The sequence below is a fragment of the Periophthalmus magnuspinnatus genome, chromosome 15 (genome assembly GCF_009829125.3).
Source record: "Periophthalmus magnuspinnatus isolate fPerMag1 chromosome 15, fPerMag1.2.pri, whole genome shotgun sequence".
Lineage (NCBI taxonomy): Eukaryota > Metazoa > Chordata > Actinopteri > Gobiiformes > Gobiidae > Periophthalmus > Periophthalmus magnuspinnatus.
Genome location: NC_047140.1, coordinates 3,945,178 through 3,967,542, shown reverse-complemented (window position 1 = coordinate 3,967,542; position 22,365 = coordinate 3,945,178). Strand labels below are relative to the sequence as shown.

At 39.3% G+C, this 22,365-nt stretch overlaps 1 protein-coding gene across 1 annotated transcript in view; it reads left to right on the top strand.

The window, feature by feature from the left end:
- pcdh15a (protocadherin-related 15a) overlaps positions 1–22,365 on the top strand; it is a 301,030-nt gene that overhangs the window by 89,988 nt on the left and 188,677 nt on the right. Inside the window, exons 9-11 of the mRNA XM_055227140.1 lie at positions 8,468–8,576; positions 9,750–9,862; positions 19,739–19,945. Coding sequence (XP_055083115.1) covers positions 8,468–8,576; positions 9,750–9,862; positions 19,739–19,945 — 429 coding nt within the window. The remainder of the gene's footprint in view (positions 1–8,467; positions 8,577–9,749; positions 9,863–19,738; positions 19,946–22,365) is intronic.

Sequence of the window (22,365 nt, the reverse complement as noted above, 5' to 3'; positions counted from 1 at the left end):
AGGCATAAGCTGCAGTAAATGAGGAAACATTTTGGACCACTGTTTTTAATACAGTACAAATCAGGTACAACAACTTTACCTTGAATTTTCCACATGCAACATACCCCAAAGTCCCAGCCTGCCTTGTCCTCTCAGTCTCCAGGGTCTTCCAGAGGTTGCCTGAGGTTCTAAAACACACAAGCTTGAAAATCTGGCTTAAACAGGCATAGAAAGACTTGTTGTAATCACAGTCAGGATGCTGCAGCGGTCTGGAGAGTGTTTTAGGTGATTAGAGCACTTCTCTGTGTAATCGTGTGAACCCCTGTGAACCACAGCTGCTGTGTTGAGTGTAAAATAGATCTTACACTTGTATTGTGCTCTACAGGCTTGAAAACCTCTCCCAATCCCATAGTCATAATTCATTCTCTCTGCACTCAGCGCTGGTAAGGGCGGGCAATAGTGACATAAAGGAATATCTCAATATGTTTTTGAGTATCCTAAATATCAGGTTATTGTGATCCTGAGTGTGAGGCTTCCACTCTGCACCATCAGCCTCTCTAACCTCCACACGAATGTCCTTCTGCACCCTTGGCATTTTCCCATATTGTCTGTACTGCATGCTGGCCCTACATGTTGCTGTGGTTACACCATTACATCTACTTAAAGCAATATCTTATTTTCATATTAAAATGGTGGACCTCATAGCAACACAGTTTGGAATACTTACCCCTACCTCTGATACTCATTTTAAACTCCCAGGTGATGCAGCAAAAACTTTTAAAGGTACACTATGTAACTTTCTGGAGGTGGCACGTCACCCACATGGTTCCATGGAAATAGGAATTTAAACCATTCTCCGGAACATTCTCTACGGCGATAAATAAGTTTTATGCCAAACTAAGCCCAGTGACAGTTCAGAGCAGTATACATAAAAAGAGAAAGTTTACTTTAGTCTATATTTTGCTGGAAAAGTTACATACTCTGTCTTTGAGTTATTTAAAGTTGCTGTTATTCAACACAGAGTACAAATATATAGCTTGACATTAGCGTAACAGCGCTGTCTTGCTCCTGCTCTCCCCATCGCTTCAGTCATCCTCCCCCCATGCGGCACACTAATTCCTGGGGCGTTTCTGCTCTGCTGGGCCATGCGGCACAGGCTCTGGAGGTGAGCTGACCTGGGATGACAGCTCTGCACGGCTGCAGCCCACAGACACAAGACAAACCTGGGGACAGATAGTGAGCAGAGCCTGGGAGCACCAGATAAAGAACCAGGCGTCAGGCAGCTGTAGTGTTTGGATAGGGCAGATTTGGTATGCATGTGTGGTACGGCCGCGTATGAATGACTTTACATGCTGTAGAGCTGTTCGGAAATAAATTAGACTGACCTTAGTTCAGCGGAGGCAGCAAGGTCAAGATATTGGCTGTTTAAATTCTACTTTTTATTATTGGGTGCATTTACATGGGCAGTAAAAATCTGGTAAGGGTAATCGGATAACCTAATAATTAGATCAGATTTTAGGTGTGTGTTAACATGTACAATAGAAATCTGATTATCCAAAAGAACTGGTGACATGTGTGAGTAACTGTAGTATTTGGACATAGCAATGAATTTTAAAATAACTTTCAATTTCCATTTCATTTTTGTCATTTTTGCCTAATTTACCCAGTCAAACCCTGCTCAGGTGTGAACAGTGGGAAATCAGATTACTCACATCACATGTAACTGTTTACTTGGCATTTCAATGATCTCCTAACTCCAGAAATTGGATAAAGATCAGATTTCTGTTGTGCATATAAACACAGCTCTGAAAGTGTAGTCATTTGTATTGTATAGTAGTATATGCGTACCATGAGAGCTTTTTAAATACCACAGTATATATTGCATTTTAATCTCCTTTTCTTGCATTTAATGGATTATTTGCTAAACTGCTAACTAAACTGTCATGTTGTCAATTGTTAGGGTGTAAATAATAATTAATTTCTTAGTCGCTGAGGCGTTCAAAACAGCTAATTATCGGCTCTTATAATAATCTTCCAAGAACAGCTGTTGTGCTTCAATTTACACTGACAAGTCATTTGATGGTTTATAAAAAAAATCTATCAACATTTACTTAATATGTCTCCATGCTATTTTGCCTTATTTATTTATTTATTTATATATTTACCGTAAATTTCGGACTATAAGCCGCTACTTTTTTCCACGCTTTGAACCCTGCGGCCTATACAGCAGTGTGGCTTATTTATGGAATTTTACTGGATAACGGCCCCTGGGGGGCGCTCTCTAGCTGTAAACGTAAAAGTGAGACAGACGTGGGGAAAGATTCTGCTCTGAAGAATTCACTAGTTTTGATTTTGAACGATCATTTTGCGCATCATGAAATGGATATGATGCAGTTTTTAAGATAAAGAAGGAAATAGAGCAGGGGTCGGCCTTTAACACGCAAAGAGCCATTTGGACCCACTTTCCACGTAAAATAAAACACTGGGAGCCGCAAATACTTTTTGAAATCTAAAATGAAGATAACACTGTGTATAATAATAATATAACGGAATAATGTAGGTTTTATTTTCACGGACAAGCCTTCTACACGTGGCAGATAAATATGGCAAAAACAACTTAAGTGCATAAAAAAATACAACTCACCAAACCGCTGCATCAGTGTTAGCTCTGCGCTGATTATGTGATTATGTCTACTCTGCTCCGCAGTTTCTTTAAAAAAAAACAAAAAACTCTAAAGGCGTATCGTTTAATCCCAGGTGCTTATTCTCCATGTGCCAAAGCAGTTGTGAAGGTTTCATTGTCTCATTTGCTTTTCCCGCATGTTACGCAGAGCGGACTGTGCGTGAGAGTCACCTGTAGCGACAAACCCGGATTTTAAGTAGGCATTGTCTGTTAAATTTATCTTTCTTTTTCTTGGAGATCGTAGTCTCTTCTTCTGGCTCCTCAGTTGTCCTTTTCCCCTTTGTTAAAAGCTCTCCAAAGACTTTTGTTTTGGCTCATTTTCACTCGCTTGTGGCTCTACTTTTGTGCGTCGTGTCTGATGTGTTATACGTGATACGTCATCGCGGAGACAAGAGCAGATAATAAACTTGCTACTACATCAAATAGATTTCCAGCAGGATTTTCATGATACATCTACGGACTTATTAGTGTGTCATTAGGGACGGGTGAGAGTTGCTCCTGACCCCTGTGCGCACAGCGTCTGAAAATCAGGGCTCTTTACGCAGGACAGTGAGCTGTGTCAGTGTTTGTGAGACGTGAGCGGTGTTTGTTTTTAACATTGTTCCGCGAGTGTGACGCTTATTTTGAGCAACGAAAAATAAGAAAATATAATTTTATTTTAAGATCATAATAATCTTCCAATTTAAACTACAATAAAAAAGAGCTAACAGAAATAAAATACACTTCAATTAAATACTTAAAATTTATTTTCCCAAGCCACGCAGAGCCGCAGTATAAGGCTGAAAGAGGCGCATGCGGCTCCGGAGCCGCGGGTTGCCGACCCCTGAAATAGAGCCACTGCACGTAAGCTCGGCATCAATGAATCCAACTTGGTCAATGTAAAAAGACGACAAAAGTTTTCAGAGGAAATAAAAGCAGATTTTCCGTGTTGGTGCAGCTTTATTTTCTAAACCTGCAGATGTGTTCATCCGTGTTGATGTCGTGTTGGTGCCAATTTTCATGCACAGTTTAAAAAAAAGTGTGTCGGTGCACCGTCTTTCTGTGTAAATATCTCATGTTACAATATGAAAACCTGCGGCTTATATTCAGGTGCGGCTTATATATGGACAAAATTGATTTTCTTTTCAAATTTAGCTGGTGCAGCTTATATTGAGGTGTGCTCTGTAGTCCGAAATTTACGGTATTTATTATTAATTTCATAATTTTTCCTCATATCGTTTTTTTGTTTGTTTTTTTAATATCTTTTTTTCCCCTCATATTTGATAATGATAGCAATTAGCAGCTCCACAGATATATTGTATAAGCAGCTCTTGAGGTCAAAATATATCCGCTGTACGCTGTCTGCAACTAATTATAAAGCGTGTCATACGTGTCCGACATACAGAAAGTGTGTGTTAGCTTGGTAGTTGTTGTGAGCTTTACTGTGATGGCAAAACACGTATCTAAAAGTTGTAAAAAGCGCTTATAAACTCTACGCTGAATAACTAGGGCGCTTGGGATGCATAAGGTACGTGAGGGATAACATTGGACCATTGCAAAATTAAATCTGTTTGTCGTGTTTTTAAGGCGGTGAAATCATCTACAGCGTCTTTAAATATCTAGATCTTCATGTAGCGTACAAAAAGTGAATCTACTCCAACATTAATACCAGGAAACACTATTTATATTTTATCTTGTATTCAGCCCACTTCTGGATAATGGGCTTGGAAATACGTTTTGCATTTTCCTTCCAAGCATCATTCAGTCGTGTTAAAGCTGGAGGTCAGAGGTTGTACACATCGCGGCTAAAGAGCTTTGTGTCCAGTCTCCAGCACAACATGCCAGAGCCTTGCAGAGTGGAGAGGTTCTGAGTGCCTCCCATTCACAGTTGGTTGGAGTTATGTATAATTTATTACAAAAGGTTTGCAGACTGCTAAGTGTGCAAGACCCAGGAGCAACGGCCACGTGAGCTGAAGCTTTTTCATAATCATAAGCTTATTTTTTCTGTAGTTGGCAATGACAACTGTCTACATGCTCACAATATTGCCCTCTGAATAATCTATGGGTCATTTTAACATAAATCAACACGATTTTTTATGGTAATTTAATGCAATGTATGTCGTTTTATGGCTTTGCAGATTTCAGTTTATATTGTGCAGTGTAATGGTTTTGGATACAGCAGAGTCTAGGCTGCTCAGATTTGTTGAGTTTATTGTAATTAACATACATGGCTGAATAGAAAATCTTCCATTTATTTGTAGTGACAACTTTCAACATGCTTACAATATTGCCTTCAGAAAATTGAGACAAAGTGATGATTATTTGTGGCAGATTTCAGTTTGGATTTTGCACTGTAACCATTTTGAATCTCGTCTGTGTAATCCCTCAGTTCTTGGAAATGAACTGAAGAAGCGGCTTGGATGAGCAGAGAAATGTCTTCACTCAGAAACTTTTGGCCCAGTTGACAGAACAGAATTTTTACCATTTTGAAATTCGCAGCAGTCTAGTCTCCTCATATTTGTCAAGTTTATTCTGTAACTTTCTACGCAATTATAGCAATAGGTTACAAAATATTATCAGTTTAAATTTCGCGGTGTCATCAATCATTTTGAACCTTTATGGGAATCTAATCTACTCATATTTGACAAGTTTATTGCAATTAATACCAATGTGCGGACAGATTTATTTAATTTACAGCTTCGACATGCTCACAACATTGTCTTCTCAAATAATTAATCAATGTCTAAACAGATAATATTCCTTTCCCAGTTTGCAGTGACAACTTTCCACGCTCTTACAATATTGCCTTCTAAAAATATATCAAAACATGATTTATTTGCAGATTAGAGCTTGGATTTCGCAGTGTAACCAGTTTGAAACCAACGGCAGTCACGTCTACTCATAATTATCGAGTTTATTCTAATTAATATCAATAAGAGAACAGATAATATTTAGTTTGCAATGACAATTTTCAACATACTCCCAATATTGCCTTCTAAAAATAGATTACACACTGTTATTATTCGCCAATTTCAGTTTAGATTTTGAAGTGTAATCACTCATTTTGTGCCTAGTGGGAGTCTAATCCTCTCATAATTGGCAAGTTAATTGTAATAAATATCAGCGAGCGAGCAGATATATTTAATTAACAACTTAGCAATACTGTTTTGTCCTCTAAAAAAATGATTATTTCTTTAGTTATTTGCCAATTTTAGTGTATATTTCGCAGCATAACCATTTAGAATCTAACTCAAGTCCTGTCTTCTCGAAATTGACAAGTTTACTGTAATGAATTGCCATGGGTTTACTGATAATATTAAGCAGATGAGTATTTATTTAGGGCCCCAGGGGTGTGTAGCATGTGCTCTGGAGTCTCTTGGATAATGACTGCTAGAGAAGGGTATTATAGCTAATCATCATTGTGCAGAGCCAGGGGGATTGGGTTTAGCGCAGCCAGGCACCTCCAGACTGTGTAAAAGGGAGAGGGGCGGGTTGGTTTAGGGGAGGGGGAGTGGAGATTACTGCAGAGCTGATGGAGGTAAATACAGCCCTCTGAGTAAAGGATTGGTGCATTGGTGTGAGCCATGTGGGAAACCAGTACAAGCTCTCAGCATGGTTACAGTCACTGTACTGGACATATGGAGGTGCATGTTGGAGCTGTAAAGATGTGCTAAATATACGCTGGCTTATGACATAGATAGGGGAAAGACTAAATAGTTTAAAAAATGTGTGTGTACCATAAACTGTATAAAGAAGTGGACTAAGTGAGTGTAAAGTCGCCCATAAAGTCCAGCTCCAGTCAAATGAAGCTCATCGAGGCTAGCAGCTATAGGGGAAAATTTAGAGCCAAGTTCCTTATTTGGAATTCCAACCGTGAGTATCATAGCAACCAAAGAGCCAATCCGGAGCGACACTGTTGAAGGTAACGTCCTTTTTCCGCTGGCCAGGGAGTGGGCACTTATCAACGCTGTCAGTCAAGGCTTTTGTTAACGTCTCAGGGAAAGAAGGTGCCTGATTTGTCTGTTATAAATGTTCATATCTTGATTTACAAACGCAAAAACAGAATAAAAATACCAGGATCATGTAGAGCTGATTAAAATGAACATTTAAGACCAAAATGATGAGTCTGACAGCAGCAGATACAGAGAGAGGGGCGAGTTGATGGAGTTAGAAGCACAACCATGATCATTTCCTATTTCAGACGTGGTGACTAGCACGTTAGCTATGTCCATTTATATATACAGTCTATATTGTATGCTCACTGCTGATTTTACTTTTACTCTTTTTTAAAAGAGAAAAATATATGTTTTGGTATATTACACTCAGCCTGCCATTGCTCAATCAGAAGTGGGCAATATAAAGAAGTTATTCACATTATTCCACTCCGTTCACTTCATCTTCACTTCATCTGACTGCTGCCAACCTGCATTTCTTGCAGTTGGCACTTCAAGTTGAGCAGGAATGCCATTTATTTCAGCGATACATGGAGAAAGGTCTTTCACCAGCACAATATTACATAATATTGGTTGTATAAAATGTTCAATGTTCATGGGCACCAGCACGTTAACAATGCGCTCTTTCTTTGGTCGCCTTGAAAACGGCTTTGTCTGTATAAAACTTATTTGCTGTTGAGATGTGCAGCCCTGTGCTAAATCATATAACCAGAATGGAAATGGCGGCGCCCGTGGCAATACTAAGGCCAGTACTACTGAAACTGTGCTTATGAAGATATGCAAAGGTTGACATTGATTATAATCCTAATAATGAACAATGAGTTGGAAATAATGCTCTTATAAACTTGCGGTCTATTTATTTTGTGCACAATGACTGAACCTCAAACACAATTCTGGCACATTTTGATGAATTACCTTTCCAGTGTCATCAGAATATTGACATTTTTGCCAATATCACCCACCCTATGCTGAATTATGCTTCCCTAATAGTATGAAAAGACAAGTATAGAATGCAGTAGTGCGGAAGTTATTGCGTAATAGTAACAGTAGTAGTACTCACAGATAATGGTGGTTGTAGCAGCGATTGTAGTAGAAGTGACTAATGTAGAATCAAGAGCAGTACAATTAAAGTCAGTTGAGCTCGTTTACTTCATCTTCAGTTATATTAAGTAACGTGGCCTTTACCTGAAAACTGGTTTGGGATTTCTCCTCTACCTCTGCGTAGACATAAAGGCAGAAGTGTATACCAAAGAAACGCTGGATAATTAGTAGCCTACAGCATCGCATTTCCCTGGATGAATTCTGTTCCTGTGAGATCTCATAACATTGTATTATACCCTCACCCCAAATCACTCCACATTAGTTTTGCTACCACATCAGGAATTCTAGTGACCCATTTTTAAAAGAAGTTTTATATCTTTTATGAAACGCTCAGATATTTCAGCATGTTAAAGCCATCTGTAATGACTTGAATTCCCCTGTGATCACTTTTCTAAAACACGATAATTACTCGGACAAACTTGTAGATTTGGTCTTGCATACAAATTTGCAGATCGGGTCCCTGTGTGCACAAGTGGCTAGCGTAACAGAATATTAATTATCATATTAGTAAAAGGAGTTCACGGGCAGGTCAATCCGGGACGAAAGCTTAAGCCATTTGCATTTTGTGAAAATTAATCTCCGGAGAATTGCAATGTTATTTTGAAGTTTGGAAGTAGACAACAAAATAATGCATCATCACCCCCTTTGTTATTATTTCCTCCGGATACATAAAGCTATTGTGACAGGCTTTGCACCGCTGCCAGCTGAGGGTTGGCAAACTAGTCCGTTGGCATTTTGTTTTTACGTTTTTTTTTCTCACCCGTTGTTCCAGAAAAAGCTGAATCCTCTCAATGTGACCCCGGAAATCCGAGCGGTGGACAAGGACCAAAACATCCAGCCCCCATCGGACAGGCCGCGCATCCTCTACTCCATCCTGGTCGGTGAGTGAATTATATCACACGCTTTGGCACTCATGATGACTTTGTTGGCCACATCACAGTTTTGTATAATTTAGAGTTATGTATAAAACTTGTGATGTAACACTGTTGTGAAATTGCTACATCTTTCAAATATGATGGCAGCAATCCAAGTTGAGGCAAATGCTACTGAAAGCTTGGAAAAAAAAGCATTTTCTTGTTGTTGAGCTTGTTGATATATTAACGTATCAAAGTGGAAAGTTTTTTACAGTTGAGGCAACATTTTTATTTATATAGAGCCTTTAAAAAGTCCCAAAGCACTTTACAGAGCATTATTCATTCACTCCACACTCAGTAGCAGTAGAATCTTACCACCACTGACAGAAGTGAGGCTGCCAATCTGCGCCATCTGCCCCTCCGACCACCGCCAACACTCCACACACACCACATTCATACTAGGCAAGATGGGTGAAGCATCTTGCCTAAGGACACAAGAAGTTTTTGCCACTGGCGCTCCACTGTGGCAACTGGTATACCCAGCGGGCTCCCAAAATATATTTGACTTTTTCAACTGACTTTTTTCACTTCTCATTTAATCTCCTGTGGCCAAAACCTCCTTGTGAAAGCCGGACCTCGTCAAATCTCGGAAGTTTGGATGGGTTGGGCCTGGTTAGTACTTGGGATGGACAGGATGGAAGACCACTGGGAATATCAGGTGCCACAGTGGGACGCCAGTAGCAAAACTGCTGTAGTGTCCTTAGGCAAGACATTTCAGAAAGCATGAATTTGTATTGTCACCTAGAGCCTTGAGCACCAACTTTTAAAGGTCTTTTTAGATTGTTTTGCAGTTGTACATTGTAACATTATGTTTCCCACTGAAAAAAATCCTGTATTAAGTTATATGGTTTTATTTTATAGGTAATTATAAATAGATTTTTGAGATAATTATTGAGTTATATACTTTTTTTTTTTTTATATATCCGAGTTATATACATTTTACATATAACTAAACATGTCCCTCATTTGTCCCCTCAAAACTAAACATGTTTTGATTCTGAGCTCTTGATTCATACAACATTTTGTATAAACCTTCCATTAAATATCGATGAGATCTGACCAAACATGTCACACGTTCCAGCTGTTTTGCCCTTGTGGTTGTGCAGTGAGTACATGTAACACTGAACGTCTTTGTTGCAGGCCAGCCCAACACATATGCACAGTACTTCTCCCTGAACAGGACCACTGCAGAGCTGAGGGTGCTACAGCCAATCAGCAGAGACCTGTACCAGCGCTTCACACTGGTCATTAAGGTAAACACAGCTCCATTTAGCTCGTCTATAAACGGGCTAACGAGGCTATGTTTAATCAGCACGTTAGGTGTCTGTGTGGGTGAAGTGAAGATCTCTTGGTCTTTTGTAGCGGCTGTTACCTCATGGAGCCTTTTTCTTACTAATGGCTTATTCGTTATATATAACACAAATAATCCTGAATTTATTCCACTATTTTCAAGAAGTAAGTTATATGGTGACAGAAAATGTTCTCTCACATTTTCTGTTAGGGCTGCAGAGTAAAGTTGACTATAAAGAATAATCATGAATATATTTTGATAATCACAGAAGACAGTGACATTAATAAATCTAAATGTCAAAAGATTTTCATCCATTTATCCATCCTTTATGTGTAAATATTCAGTATATTTCAAGTTTCAAGTTTGAATGGTAATGTGAATAAAACTTCAATTAATGATCATTTTAGTATTTGAGTAGTCAATGATTTATTTACAACAGAAGTCTCAAACTTACATTGGCTGAGGTGCCGCAGGAGGCAGAGTCTGGGTGAGGCTGGGCTTATCAGGTATTCCACAAAAAAGCTTTGCTAAAATCTTCTCAAACATCGTTGCTGTTTTCAACATACTTGAGGAAATATGCCAATTCTTGTGGTTTTCATGGATATACATTGTAATTTGTTGAATCTTTTGTGACAGGGGTACACAGCATGCGTGACACGTGTGTTTGGGGTTTACCGATTTGGGGGAACTTTCTACATGCAACATGGGAATGCCACACTAAGATTAAACTTTCATATTGTCCTGCGGGCCACAAAATATCCTCTCGTGGGCCGCGAATTTGAGACCCCTGATTCACAATGAACAAAGCCTTTTTTTGGTTGTAATATGAATTCAGAGAGCTTTAGAGAAAAAAACCCAAAACAAAACAAAACATTTTACTTTTTAAAATTTGTCTCTCTCTCTATTTTTTATCTTGCACGATCAGCTTGAGCCTACAGTATTACAGTAGTACACAGTGGCTAGCAAACACAAAATAACCTTAGTTTTTTCCAGTCTGTTATGTCATCGTGGTATCTATACTGAAGTATAGCAACATGGAGGATATGAGCACACTCCAGTAGATTAAATCCACTTCTTACTGATACTGCGTGCACACTACACAGAGCCATACAGTGCTGTTCTTATGTACAATGCACAGTGATATTATTAAACTGAGACATTATTATCTTTGAATCCACGTCCGCCTAACTCGCTCCACTTCACCATCTCCACCTCACTGATGGGATCCCTGACGGCCATTAACCTTATCTCCAGCCTAGACGAGCGCGCTGAAGATGTCCTGATTTATGGACTTGGAGCCCTCCCGGACCACGGCGCGCTCCCTTGAATCCTAATTTAGACCACGGATTGCCTCGACGAGGAGAGCATGAGATGAACTTTCCACGCAGATTCCGCTAACCTCCCAAACCCCTCTGAGCGCCGTGGTAACCCGTGTTTACCACCAGGAGATGAAAAGGAGCAAACGGAGGGTGGAAGATTGATCATTTTGCATGTCTCCAGGAGAAGCTAACAGTTCAAAGAGGAAGGAACTAAAAGAGCAAAAGTTGGGGGGAGTGAGCGTGAGCGATGAGGGGTAGTAGTGAGTGTCATGTACCTGCGTCACAGGGCGGGAACACGGAGGGTGAGGGGCTAGACAGCGGAAGGCTTTGATACGGCGCAGCATGTGGTGAAGGGAGCTTGTGTTTGATATTTATGTTAGCGCAAATTAGCTGTGAGGTGAAATGTACAGGGAATCACGTTGATCTTTAAGCTAATAACTAAATGTGCATTAAAAAGTGGCGGGTCACATTTTGCAATTGCTGTGACAGTTTACATAGAGAAATATGTTTATTCATTTTAATGGAAATGTAATTGTATTTGTACGGGCTGATACTAAATAGAGTAAGTTCTTATAGGGTTAGAATGCTCAGTAGTGTTTGCCACCATCTTCAAGGTTTGAGCCCATCATCTGAAACTGTTGTGGTGTCCTTGAGCCAGTCACTTGTCCAGCCTTACCTATGTGTGAATAAGTTGAGTAAATGACTCGTTGTTGGAGGAGCTGATGGCACAGATTGGCAGTGTCACTTCTGTCAATCCTCCCACAGCTTTGGCTACAGAGGTTATGTACCAACTCTGCAAGAGTGAGTGAATAATGCAAATTATAAAATTACTTTGAGCTGGAAGTAGTACTTAGTACCTAAGTAGTGCTTCATCATATGTAGTAATAATAATAATAATATTAATAATAATATTAATAATAATAATAATAATAATAATAATAACAATAACAATAACAACAACAACAACAACAATAATAATAATAATAATCATTATTATTATTATTATTATTATTATTATTATTATTATTATTATTATTAATATTATTATTGTTATTATTATTATTATTATAGCCACAAGCAATAATCGGCCATTACTGACATTTTGGGCAAAGTGTCCAGCTGTGCTACACAAAGACCGTAAATCATGTACAAAATTTCAGAAATGTTTGAAAAGCAATATTTTTTCTCACCACTCTGTAGGGGGCGCTAACATGCCCATTCCAATCTTTCGCATTGATTAGGTTCAGGACAACTGAACCTACAACAACAACTGATTTAAATTTGACGAAAATTTGTCTTTGTATATGCAAATGATGAGAATTTTTTTTGAATTGTAAATTCATTTCCAATCATTTTAGGCAAATTTTGCAGCTGCGCTGCACAAAGGCCATGAGACATGTAAAAAAAGGATAACTTTTGATTCCCCACTCCTCTAGATAATTTTCACCAAATTTGAGACTATTCAGACCTAATAATTACTTCATAAATGAAACAAATGTGTATCATATCTGTCCGTGTATATGCTGTATGTTAAGTTATGTTATACTTTAATTTATTACTAATAATAGATGTCTGTGTAGTCTGTCACTCGTCCAGTTAAGATAACGAGCCTTATAATGGAGTATTGTCACTATTCTTGAACATACTGACGAAGCGTTTGCTCTGGAGGTTTGTTTTTTTGACCTTTGATAGCTCATACCTCTGCTGTAGGTTGCTTGGCACCTTTGAATCACAGTGTTTTGGTGGTGGGAGACTTTTTGGCTGTGAATTCTTTTGCAGCTTACAACTCCAACTTGAAATATTTTTTCTTATTTCCAAAAAATGAAGAATGATCAGAAAGGGCTTCATTTTGGTTCTAGAGATATACTGTGGTCCAAAAATCCAATATGCGGGCTCTCAATGTGTGAATAGAGAAAATGGAAAAGTCGCCATGGGAGCACGCTTTGAAGGAGACACTGCACATTAAAATAATTTGTTCATATAAGATTGAAAAAAACCCAACATATATCTGTACTGTATTTACATTTGACACAGTTACAAATACTGTATTATTACTACATGCTGTATAGTTTTTGCTCATTTGCTTTGCTTATTTAATGTTATTTTGAAATAACAGTATTCTTACTTGAGTACAATTTCTGACTTTGCTCATCACCTCTGAATTATTGACTTGTATGTAGAATGTAAACATTTAGCACTGCAAGTTAGTTGAAGAGTTGAACAAATATAGTCAGACAAGAATCATGACTCAATGGATCATTGCGCTGCAAAGTGAATCACAATCAAATCTAAATCTCAGTTTGATTGGACATAGTTAGCAAATCACAAAGGCTGCAATTTCTGATGTACAGTACCACAATTTCCTCCATAAACTACAAAATATTCAGTTTTGTTCTGTATAAAAACTGCTAACCCTGCAGTTTAGCCCTCAAACATGTTCTGAAATGTGATCCTTACATTAGTTTATCTGTTCATATTTCAGTCTTTTTGTCAATTCTCCTGGATGAATTTAAATTTGAAATTTGAAGAGAATTCTATTATTAAAACAAAAGTCGCAAGCCTAATCGCAATGCTTGTCAGAAAAAAAAAATAATAATAATAATAAAATGATATTTTACCAAATCACTCTGCCCTAATGGATAAACATTTAATCAGACTATCTTAAACCACCTTCAGTATACAATAGAAATGACACACTAAAGACCCTTTATTTGTTTTTAACTGGAGATTCTAATAGAAAACTTTGACAAAGGAGAAGAGAAGGTTGAAGGTAATGCCTCTTCCTGCACGCACCGCTGGTTTGGCAGGGGGCGGACGCTTAGCAACGCTGTCAATCAAACCTGTTGCTAACGCTAGCGGGAGCAACCTTGGGGAAAGAAGGCAGCTGATTTGTCTCTTATTAATGTTCATATCTTGAGTTATGGACACAATGGTGAAATAAAAACACCAGGATCATGTAGAGCGGGTTAAAATGAACAGTTTAAGACCAAAACAACGAGTCTGACAGCAGCAGTTACAGAGAGAAGGGACACAGTTTTCTAATGTAAAGTGAATTGGAGCCAGAGTCGATGGAGCCTCAAGTGCGCCTATGCTCACATCCTGATTGTAATGTGGCGGCTAGCAGGTTAGCTATGTCCGTTTATATATACAGTCTATGGTTGTGCAGAAATGAGCCCACTACAGTATTACACATTTCACCATAAAATATACTTTTCTGTGAAGCTCAAATACAAATATGAGGCTAGAAAACTGTATTTTTTTCCCATCCTTTGTAACAGAGAAGCGAGCCAAGTAACATCTGTACCCTGGAAATTCAAAATTGTTGTTTTGGCTATGAAATCTTAAACCCATTATCATTTAGATCTTTGAATCAGCGAATCATTAATTTTGCCTCCATTCTGGAAATGTGAGTATTCTGATGGCATAGGATTTTAATGGGTCTATAGATAACACTTCAATCTTGAGTGAGTGATAAACATTGACTTCCCATAGCACTTCCGCTCCTTCAGACAAGTGCAGCTGAGGCACTCGGGTCATTTAGCACTGCCTTCCAGAAATAGGGACAAGCGCTAAAGAGCTCAACCACCTGGGACCTGCTGTAATCCACCGGCCCATCTCTTCCTGCTTCATTCACAGAGCAAATGTGTGAGTAAACGCTGAGAAAGAGACCAGCGAATACCCAGGGACACCCATGTGGTTTGTGTGTCAATGGCTGCTCGTCACCCTCGGGTGCCTGTGCCGCCAGATTGGATCTCGGGGTCAGCTCTGTGTAGGTGTTGGTTATTATCACTCGGAGTTAGAATGTGCTGAGAGAAATGTCTGAAGGGAAAGCAGCTGGAAAAGCTTAAAAGAATGTCTTAAAGTTGAAGAGGCCAGCTGAGGTTGGGAACGTTTGAGTAGAAGGTTCTCAAGCTGTGGGATAATTGGTGCACAGGGTTCTTGACTCTAAATAGTGGAGGTTTTTGTTGTAGTTTCAGTCTTTACTGGAGACACTGGGGTAGTGTTACAGGAGGAGGTGAAGAGGCTGAAGAGACTTTTAGTTCTGCTGTGGTAGAGTTTGGATATAAGAGGGTTATGGTAGGAAATGGAAAGATGATGGAAGGAGAGAGAAAGCGAGTTCACATGAGAACTTGTCAGGGTCCCACTGAACATACATGGACTTCTTTCTATGATACATTTACCTGGGACACTTAAATCTGACCATTATCTGATTTCTGGACATTCCAGATCATATTAATGGCATGCAAACTGCAAAATCTGATTTGAGTTATGAGAGGGTCTATTACCAGGAAGAAATTAGCTGATTTTAGCTCACACAATCTGCTTTCAAACCTGGACTAAAAAGCTGATTTAGACCTGATTTAGTCTTTATATTAGTTGTGGTTTAGGTCAATCATAATCACATCTTGACTGTTACTTCTCTGTAATTGGTTCAGTTCTTGATGAGTCCTTGTTGAGTTCTTAGTTTGTTTATCCTCTGTTTAGGCTGTGAATATGACAGATTTGTTCTAATTATTACTTGGTTTGGTGGAATAGTTTGCACCTTAATTTTACATCAGTTCAGTGGACATTTGAGAAAAAAATAATAAAAAAAGTTGAGAAAAGAAGTACAAAAATACAGAAAGTAGTGGTGAGTTGTAAAACAGAATAGCTCTACCTATGTCATCAACGCAGAGAACTGCAAGGACAAAAGAAGACATTTTGGACTACAATATAGATTTGGGCAGATTGTTTGGTCATGGTTTTGCCTTCTCTTGCAAAACCAAAACATTTCTTGATTAGACAATAAAAAACAATCCCACATTTTATCCCGTTGCCTCTCTTGGTTAAGCCCGGTTACAATGGGCACAGCGCAACACAAGCTGAGTGAAATTGGGCTAATGTGCAGAATTAGTTCCAGGTCATGGCATGGACTGAAGTCGTCTCTGTCTCCTCCTCTCCATCTGCGCTCAAAGCTGGATGTGTCTGAGGCTCTCTGTGTGGGAGGAACCAGCAGCGTGTAGTGTGGACGTGCACAGAGTTCAATGAGACACATGCGCTCCACATATGTAACTCTCAGTACTTGTGTCATGTATTCTGCATATAAAGTGTGTGGAGAGACCTGTAAAGGCACTGGATATATAGTAAACATTTAGTTCTAATGGGCAGCATGTGTTTAGATTAGGTACAATTGTGTTTGCCTAGTAATTTGTTCTGTTTGTTTGGTTTAACTATTGAATTAAGCAATTCACAGAAACTAATCAGACGTGTTATCGTATTGTCTGAAGAAACAAACAGCGTGCTGAGTGCTGTAGGACCCTTGTGTCTTCAGCACTGCAGGGTTAAAGCAGAAAGACTTGGACTGTGTCCAGGTCGGGTCTGCTCTGACTCAGGGCCTGTTCTGGACTGTCTCACCTCGCCACTGAATTTTCTCCATAATTTGAATTTCGACAGTCGGTGTGTCCAGTCTGTTGTTCTGAATGCTCTCCTTGATATGAGTTTTAACAGGAGCTCACAGGGTCAGACCTCCACATTTCCATCTGTATGACACATGTTCAAGTGGCAAGCCACAGTCAAAAGACTCATCTCGTTTTACCTTGAGGACTGCTGATGCTGAACTCCAGCTCCTCTGTCATGACTCTCCTCCTCAGGTTCTGGCAGAATACCCTCCAGTATGTCTTCAGTTTTTCAGCTTCCTCTCCTCCTGAACTCTGACATGTTTGGCCAGAAGAGCACACCAGGTCAAAGGTCGTCCTACATGGACGAGTTCTTTTTAGCGCTGACCACCTGGACGCACTGGTGTTTAGCCGGTGGATGAGCACCGTCACTCAGATGTTTCTCCATTTCTTTTGTTCTACTCGTCCAATGAGGTTCACCTGGTCTTCCAATATTTTATTTTAATAGATTCCTTTTCCAGGGCAAGGTTTAGATTCTTTTCATATCTGACAGTTTCAGCTGCTACAGGTTTTGGCACTGTTCGTACTGGTGGAGGCAGGACAGCAGCGCCATCTGCAGTCAGACTTTTTTCAGGACAGTATCCCAGGTGTGTGAGAGTAAAAAAGACCCTCGTCCCGGTTTAATGCCTGTGTGCGAGTTTCTGTATTTCGATTCCCTTCTTAATCCACTCTCCTAGTGAGCAGTCAAAACTGTCAGATATGAAAACAAACTAAGCCTTGGTCTGAAAAAAGAATCTATTAAAAATGCTTCTATTCTACTCTTCTCTCTTGGTACAGGTGGTGGCTGCAGTTGTGTAGTGGACTTGTCTTACTCTGTGTGCCGTCACAGGGTTTGATGCCACACAAACATATTCCCAGGCTGTAGAAATGCAGTGCTGTGAGGACTGAACCAAATCGCTACTTTATTATAAATTGTTGCAATGTGTCTCGTCCTGCCCCTACTGACCCACTCAGTCATTGTTGCGTGGTTGAGTCATGTGTACATCTTTATTCTGCCACTAACTCACTTTTGCCTTCACTAAAGTGTAGATCCAGACCATAGAAACAATGTTGTCCACTGCTCATTTCCATAAAAGTTCTGTTGTAAATGTAAATGTTTCAGGGTTTCTGCAAATCAGACAAATTAGCGATTACATCTTCCATGGGACTCATAGGCTGCGTGAGCCAAACCATTTTGTTTGACCTTATTATTTGAGAGATCGCCAAAAGAGAAATCAGACAGTTTAGCTACCAGCTCATTTGTACAGTATGTGATTAGCTGTCTATAAATATCTTTTGCTGCAAACACTGGATTTGTTGTTTTGTTGTTTGTGTCTGACTGTGTAGGCCGAGCTCAAAGTATTTAAAGGTGCACTGTGTATCTTTTGTATTGGAGAGTATATCACCAGCTTTTTGCCATGAAAGTCTTATTTCTTTGTCTTGTCTTGACTTGTTCCACAGTGTGGCATTGAACTTACCAATCCGGAACTTTCAGACTTTTCAGAGGCCAGAACAGAATTTTGAATTTAGTTTACAATACTTTTTAATCTTGCATGTAGGATTCTGGCTGTATGACCTATTCTGTGATTCTGTTCATAAAAATCCAATATTTCATAAGACAAATTGCAGCATTCCACAGCTGCACATGCCTGATCAATGACGGTCATCCTCCCCAACCATTATAATGCAATTAGACTCACTGGACACTGTTGTAACTGGTAATATTTCAGGGAAAAAGTATATATTTGGTCATTTGGAAGAGAACCACCAGCTCCTAATCATGTCTCTCCTTGCACAAATGATGGTATTGGTGTTAAGTGCCTGGTAATGACTAAGCGCTAATCCAGAGTGCATCCTTGATTAAATTTTCTGTGTGGACTTGTTCTAATTGAAATGGCACTCTGAAAAATGACTCCACTCTACCCATGTGTCACAGTAATTTTGCGACTGTTGTAATGCCCGCCGCAATGGAGCCGTTTGTCCAGTTAGCATCAGGAGCTCGACCGCCACGCTAACAAAACATGGATCTTTAAAGGGCCCATATTACGCTGTTTTCTGATTTATGTTAGAATGTTTTGTTTTTCTCATAAAAACAGACCTGAAGTTGTGTTTTGTTTCATTTCCACATGTTTAACACACAAACCCTGCATATTTAGGCTGAGCAGCACATGCGTTATGTTTCAATTGAATTTTTCCAGTACTTATAACCTGAGAAAGGTACTATCTATAGAAGGACTTCACTCATTTTACACACTGTCTGTACAAGGTCATACATGAATGTACCGTTAGCTGTTTACAGGAAGATAGAATATGTCACTAAAAGATGCAGCAGTCACTGAAAAGATGTACTACCTCTAAGACCTCTGTTCAACGTGACAAGAGGCAAAGTTTGTAAAACACAGTATTCAAGAGTATTAAGAGTATAACAAATAAAACAAAAATCCTGCTTTCAGATGTCATGTGGTAATACAGGAAGTGCTAACTGTGTTTTTAACCTTCACACACCTTCACTAGAATCATTTGCATTATTTCAGCCCTGGAATTGCCAATCTCTACTGAGCTAAACATAAAAAAACCTGTTAACTTAAAAACTACTGCTTCGTGACATCACAAGGTGGAACAGAGCATTTTGCGCTTTGGAGATGTAGACAGACTAATAAAGGATTAATATCTCATGACACACACATATCATTATAACTCTTGGTTTAAATGTTTGACCATGCATATACAGTAAAAGTGTTTGTTCTTTCTTCTGCCAATCAGGCATTAAGTAAGTAATAAGATATCCAGACCACTCCATTATTAGAGTAAGATTATTGCATTTTTTTTTTTTTTAACTCAATAATACTCTCTATACAATTCATTTGAACTATATGAAGCAGACAGACAGGAAGTAAGGGTGCCAACGCGCGCCATTTGACCTCCACCCATGACTCACCCACACAACACTGTTTTATTCTAGGTAAAGTGGATGCGAAGTGGACGTACTTCTGACAAAACACAGCGCATTCACTTAATATTAAACCCTATTATCATCTCTAACCTTCCATTTTTCTCATACTAAAACAACATACTTCTGTGTATTTTGTTCTGCTATTTTTCTAGGCTGAGCAGGACAACGGCCACCCTCTGCCCGCGTTCGCCGACCTCATTATCGAGATCCTTGACGAGAACAATCAGGCTCCGTACTTCCAGTTTGCCACATACCAGGGCTTCGTCAGCGAGTCGGCTGCGGTGGGAACAACTATCTTCGCCAGCGCCAACCTCACCGACCCCCTGGGAATCATCGCGCTGGATAATGACATTGAAGAGGTACAGAAAAAACAAAAAAAAAACACCCATATCCACGTATATATTCACTACATACAGCAAGAATATGATGCGTAAATAAACATGGCGTGCTTATTTTGCATTGTTCAAATATTATTTTTGTGTTCTGTTTGTGTCGCGAGTACATTGTGGTTGTCATAATCTTCATGGTCTGTTTGTGTCCTTGTTCCAGCTGGCCCCCGGTGATACTCCTGTAGGTAAAGGGGGAGATGGAGAGGCAGTGATACATTGATGTAATAAGGGATGTCCCGCGCTAGGGCAAAGCTACTGGAGCGATATATACCATTTTATACACACTGCAAAAAGCTATTAAATTTAGTTCAATTGGAAACCTTTAGTTGTTTCGTACTGGTTTCGATTTAAAGGTGATTTTTACTGAAAAACAGAGCAAATTCAGTTTATGTGGTTTGCAGTGGTCCAAAGTTATTCCTCACTTACCTTATGGATCCTGAACATTATAATTATTCACCACAGTGAGTTTATAAGCGTTTTCCACAACTTTCAGAGCCAAGAGCAGAGTTTATTGTGACAGTAAATTTAGCAACATTTAGCATTCTAACGTCGTAAGTCCTGCTTTTCGGAAAATAAAATGTTTTGTAATTCAGCACACAGCAGACTTATTTTTAACTCAACTTTAGCTCATATACTACATCTGTACAGGGGCTTGACAAATTTATCTCCAAAAAAAAAATAAAAAAAAAATCATAAATTATTTGCCAATTTTTCTTCCCTTAATTGCAATTTTTTATTATATTTTTTACAGGCGGATATTTTTGCCTAAACAAGAAAAACAGTGGAATAAAACAAGACTAATTGCTGAAATGAAGTAAATCTATAAATGCAAGCACAAACTTACTTAAATCAAAATGAATATTCATGTTTTAATCCCTTTCCAGGTGGTTTTCATCATCCCTTAAAAGACCGTATAACATGTTTTGAGTTTCACCCACTTATTCCAAATCCACCAATATAATCCTTCAAAAGCACTTGAAAATAATTGTGTAGTGTTCTGGCTTCATTATTAACCAAAATTGCCAGAAACTTGTGATAATACCTGGTCGGGCGATTATCTATTCTGATCCAATGCCATGTTTTTTAACCAAAACTGCTAAAATAACATGTTATTTTCCTGTAATTATGACCAACTTACCAACAAAGTATTTTGATTGTTACAAAACTTCCTGTGGTGCGTAAGGTTATACCGTGTACTAAAATTAGCTATTGAAACGTATTGTTCAGCTTGTTCCTAGCTCGGACATCCCCCGGTGTGCTTGCATGCTTTATTTGATCACACTTATCACTGCTGGAGATGTTATAAACTTAAAATTACAGCTTTTACTACGATCATAATGCATCCCCTCTCCCATGTTGTTCGGAAAGTTAAAACTGCATGTTTTTATATGTGTTTAATGAATAGGCAAATCTCCAGTAATGATAGGTGTGGGTGTGTGCTTCAAGCTAATCAGTGTAATCTTTGTTTGGAGTGCTAATCTTTATGTTCAGGTGAAGAGAGTGCCGTGGCGTCTTGTTTGCTCAAATCATAACGAACAAATGATTCTTCGTTTAAGTCTTTCAAAATGTTTACCTTGTTCTGATTGCTCAATTACCTTGGAGTGCTTCATCGTACTGTGTGGGTCTGTCTGTGTGAACCGGTGTTAATCACATTGTGGGGGACTAGCCTCCCTTATCGCAGGTTCTCATGATGTAAATCCTTTATTATTACAGCAGCAACATGGTTTTCAGTTAAGATATCGGTTAAAACAGGTTAAAGGATTTTGGTTAAAGACTGGGGGGGACCAAAGATTCAGACTCGGAGTAAAAAATGTAGGTTGACGGAGCAGACAGTTGAGAGCGGTGTCGTGCGCTGAAGTCTTCGAGCTGGTCGTGGGTTGCGGGGTCAGAGGCTGGGGTGTTCGTACCGGTCGAGGTGAGCTGGGTCGGAGGCTGAGGTGCGAAGTAGTTCCAAGAAGCGGGATCACGGGGAGTACACGGACGAATAAACCAGAGGATGACCTGAAGGACGACTTGTAGAAACACAGGAAGATGACTAGACGATCTGGCAGCCTCTGTAACGATCATCAGCCCCTTTGTACTCCAGAGGCTGAGGGTTGATTGCAGTTCGTCTGCAGGTGTGTAGTGGGTGGTGCCAGAATCACCACCCAGCCCAAATCCTGACAAACTATGATTAGTGGTAAATCGGTTTCCAATAAATGAATGAATGAGTGAAGAATGAAAACCCAACATATGTGTGCAGAGTTTAAAGTGCGTATGAGAGGTTTTCTTGTTTTTCTAATAATTACTTGGTGGGTTTTGTGGGATAGTACAGGACCTGTGCTGAATGTGCTTCGTAGTTTTCTATAAATCAAGTGGCAGTTTGGGGAAATAAAGTTGAAAAGACAAAA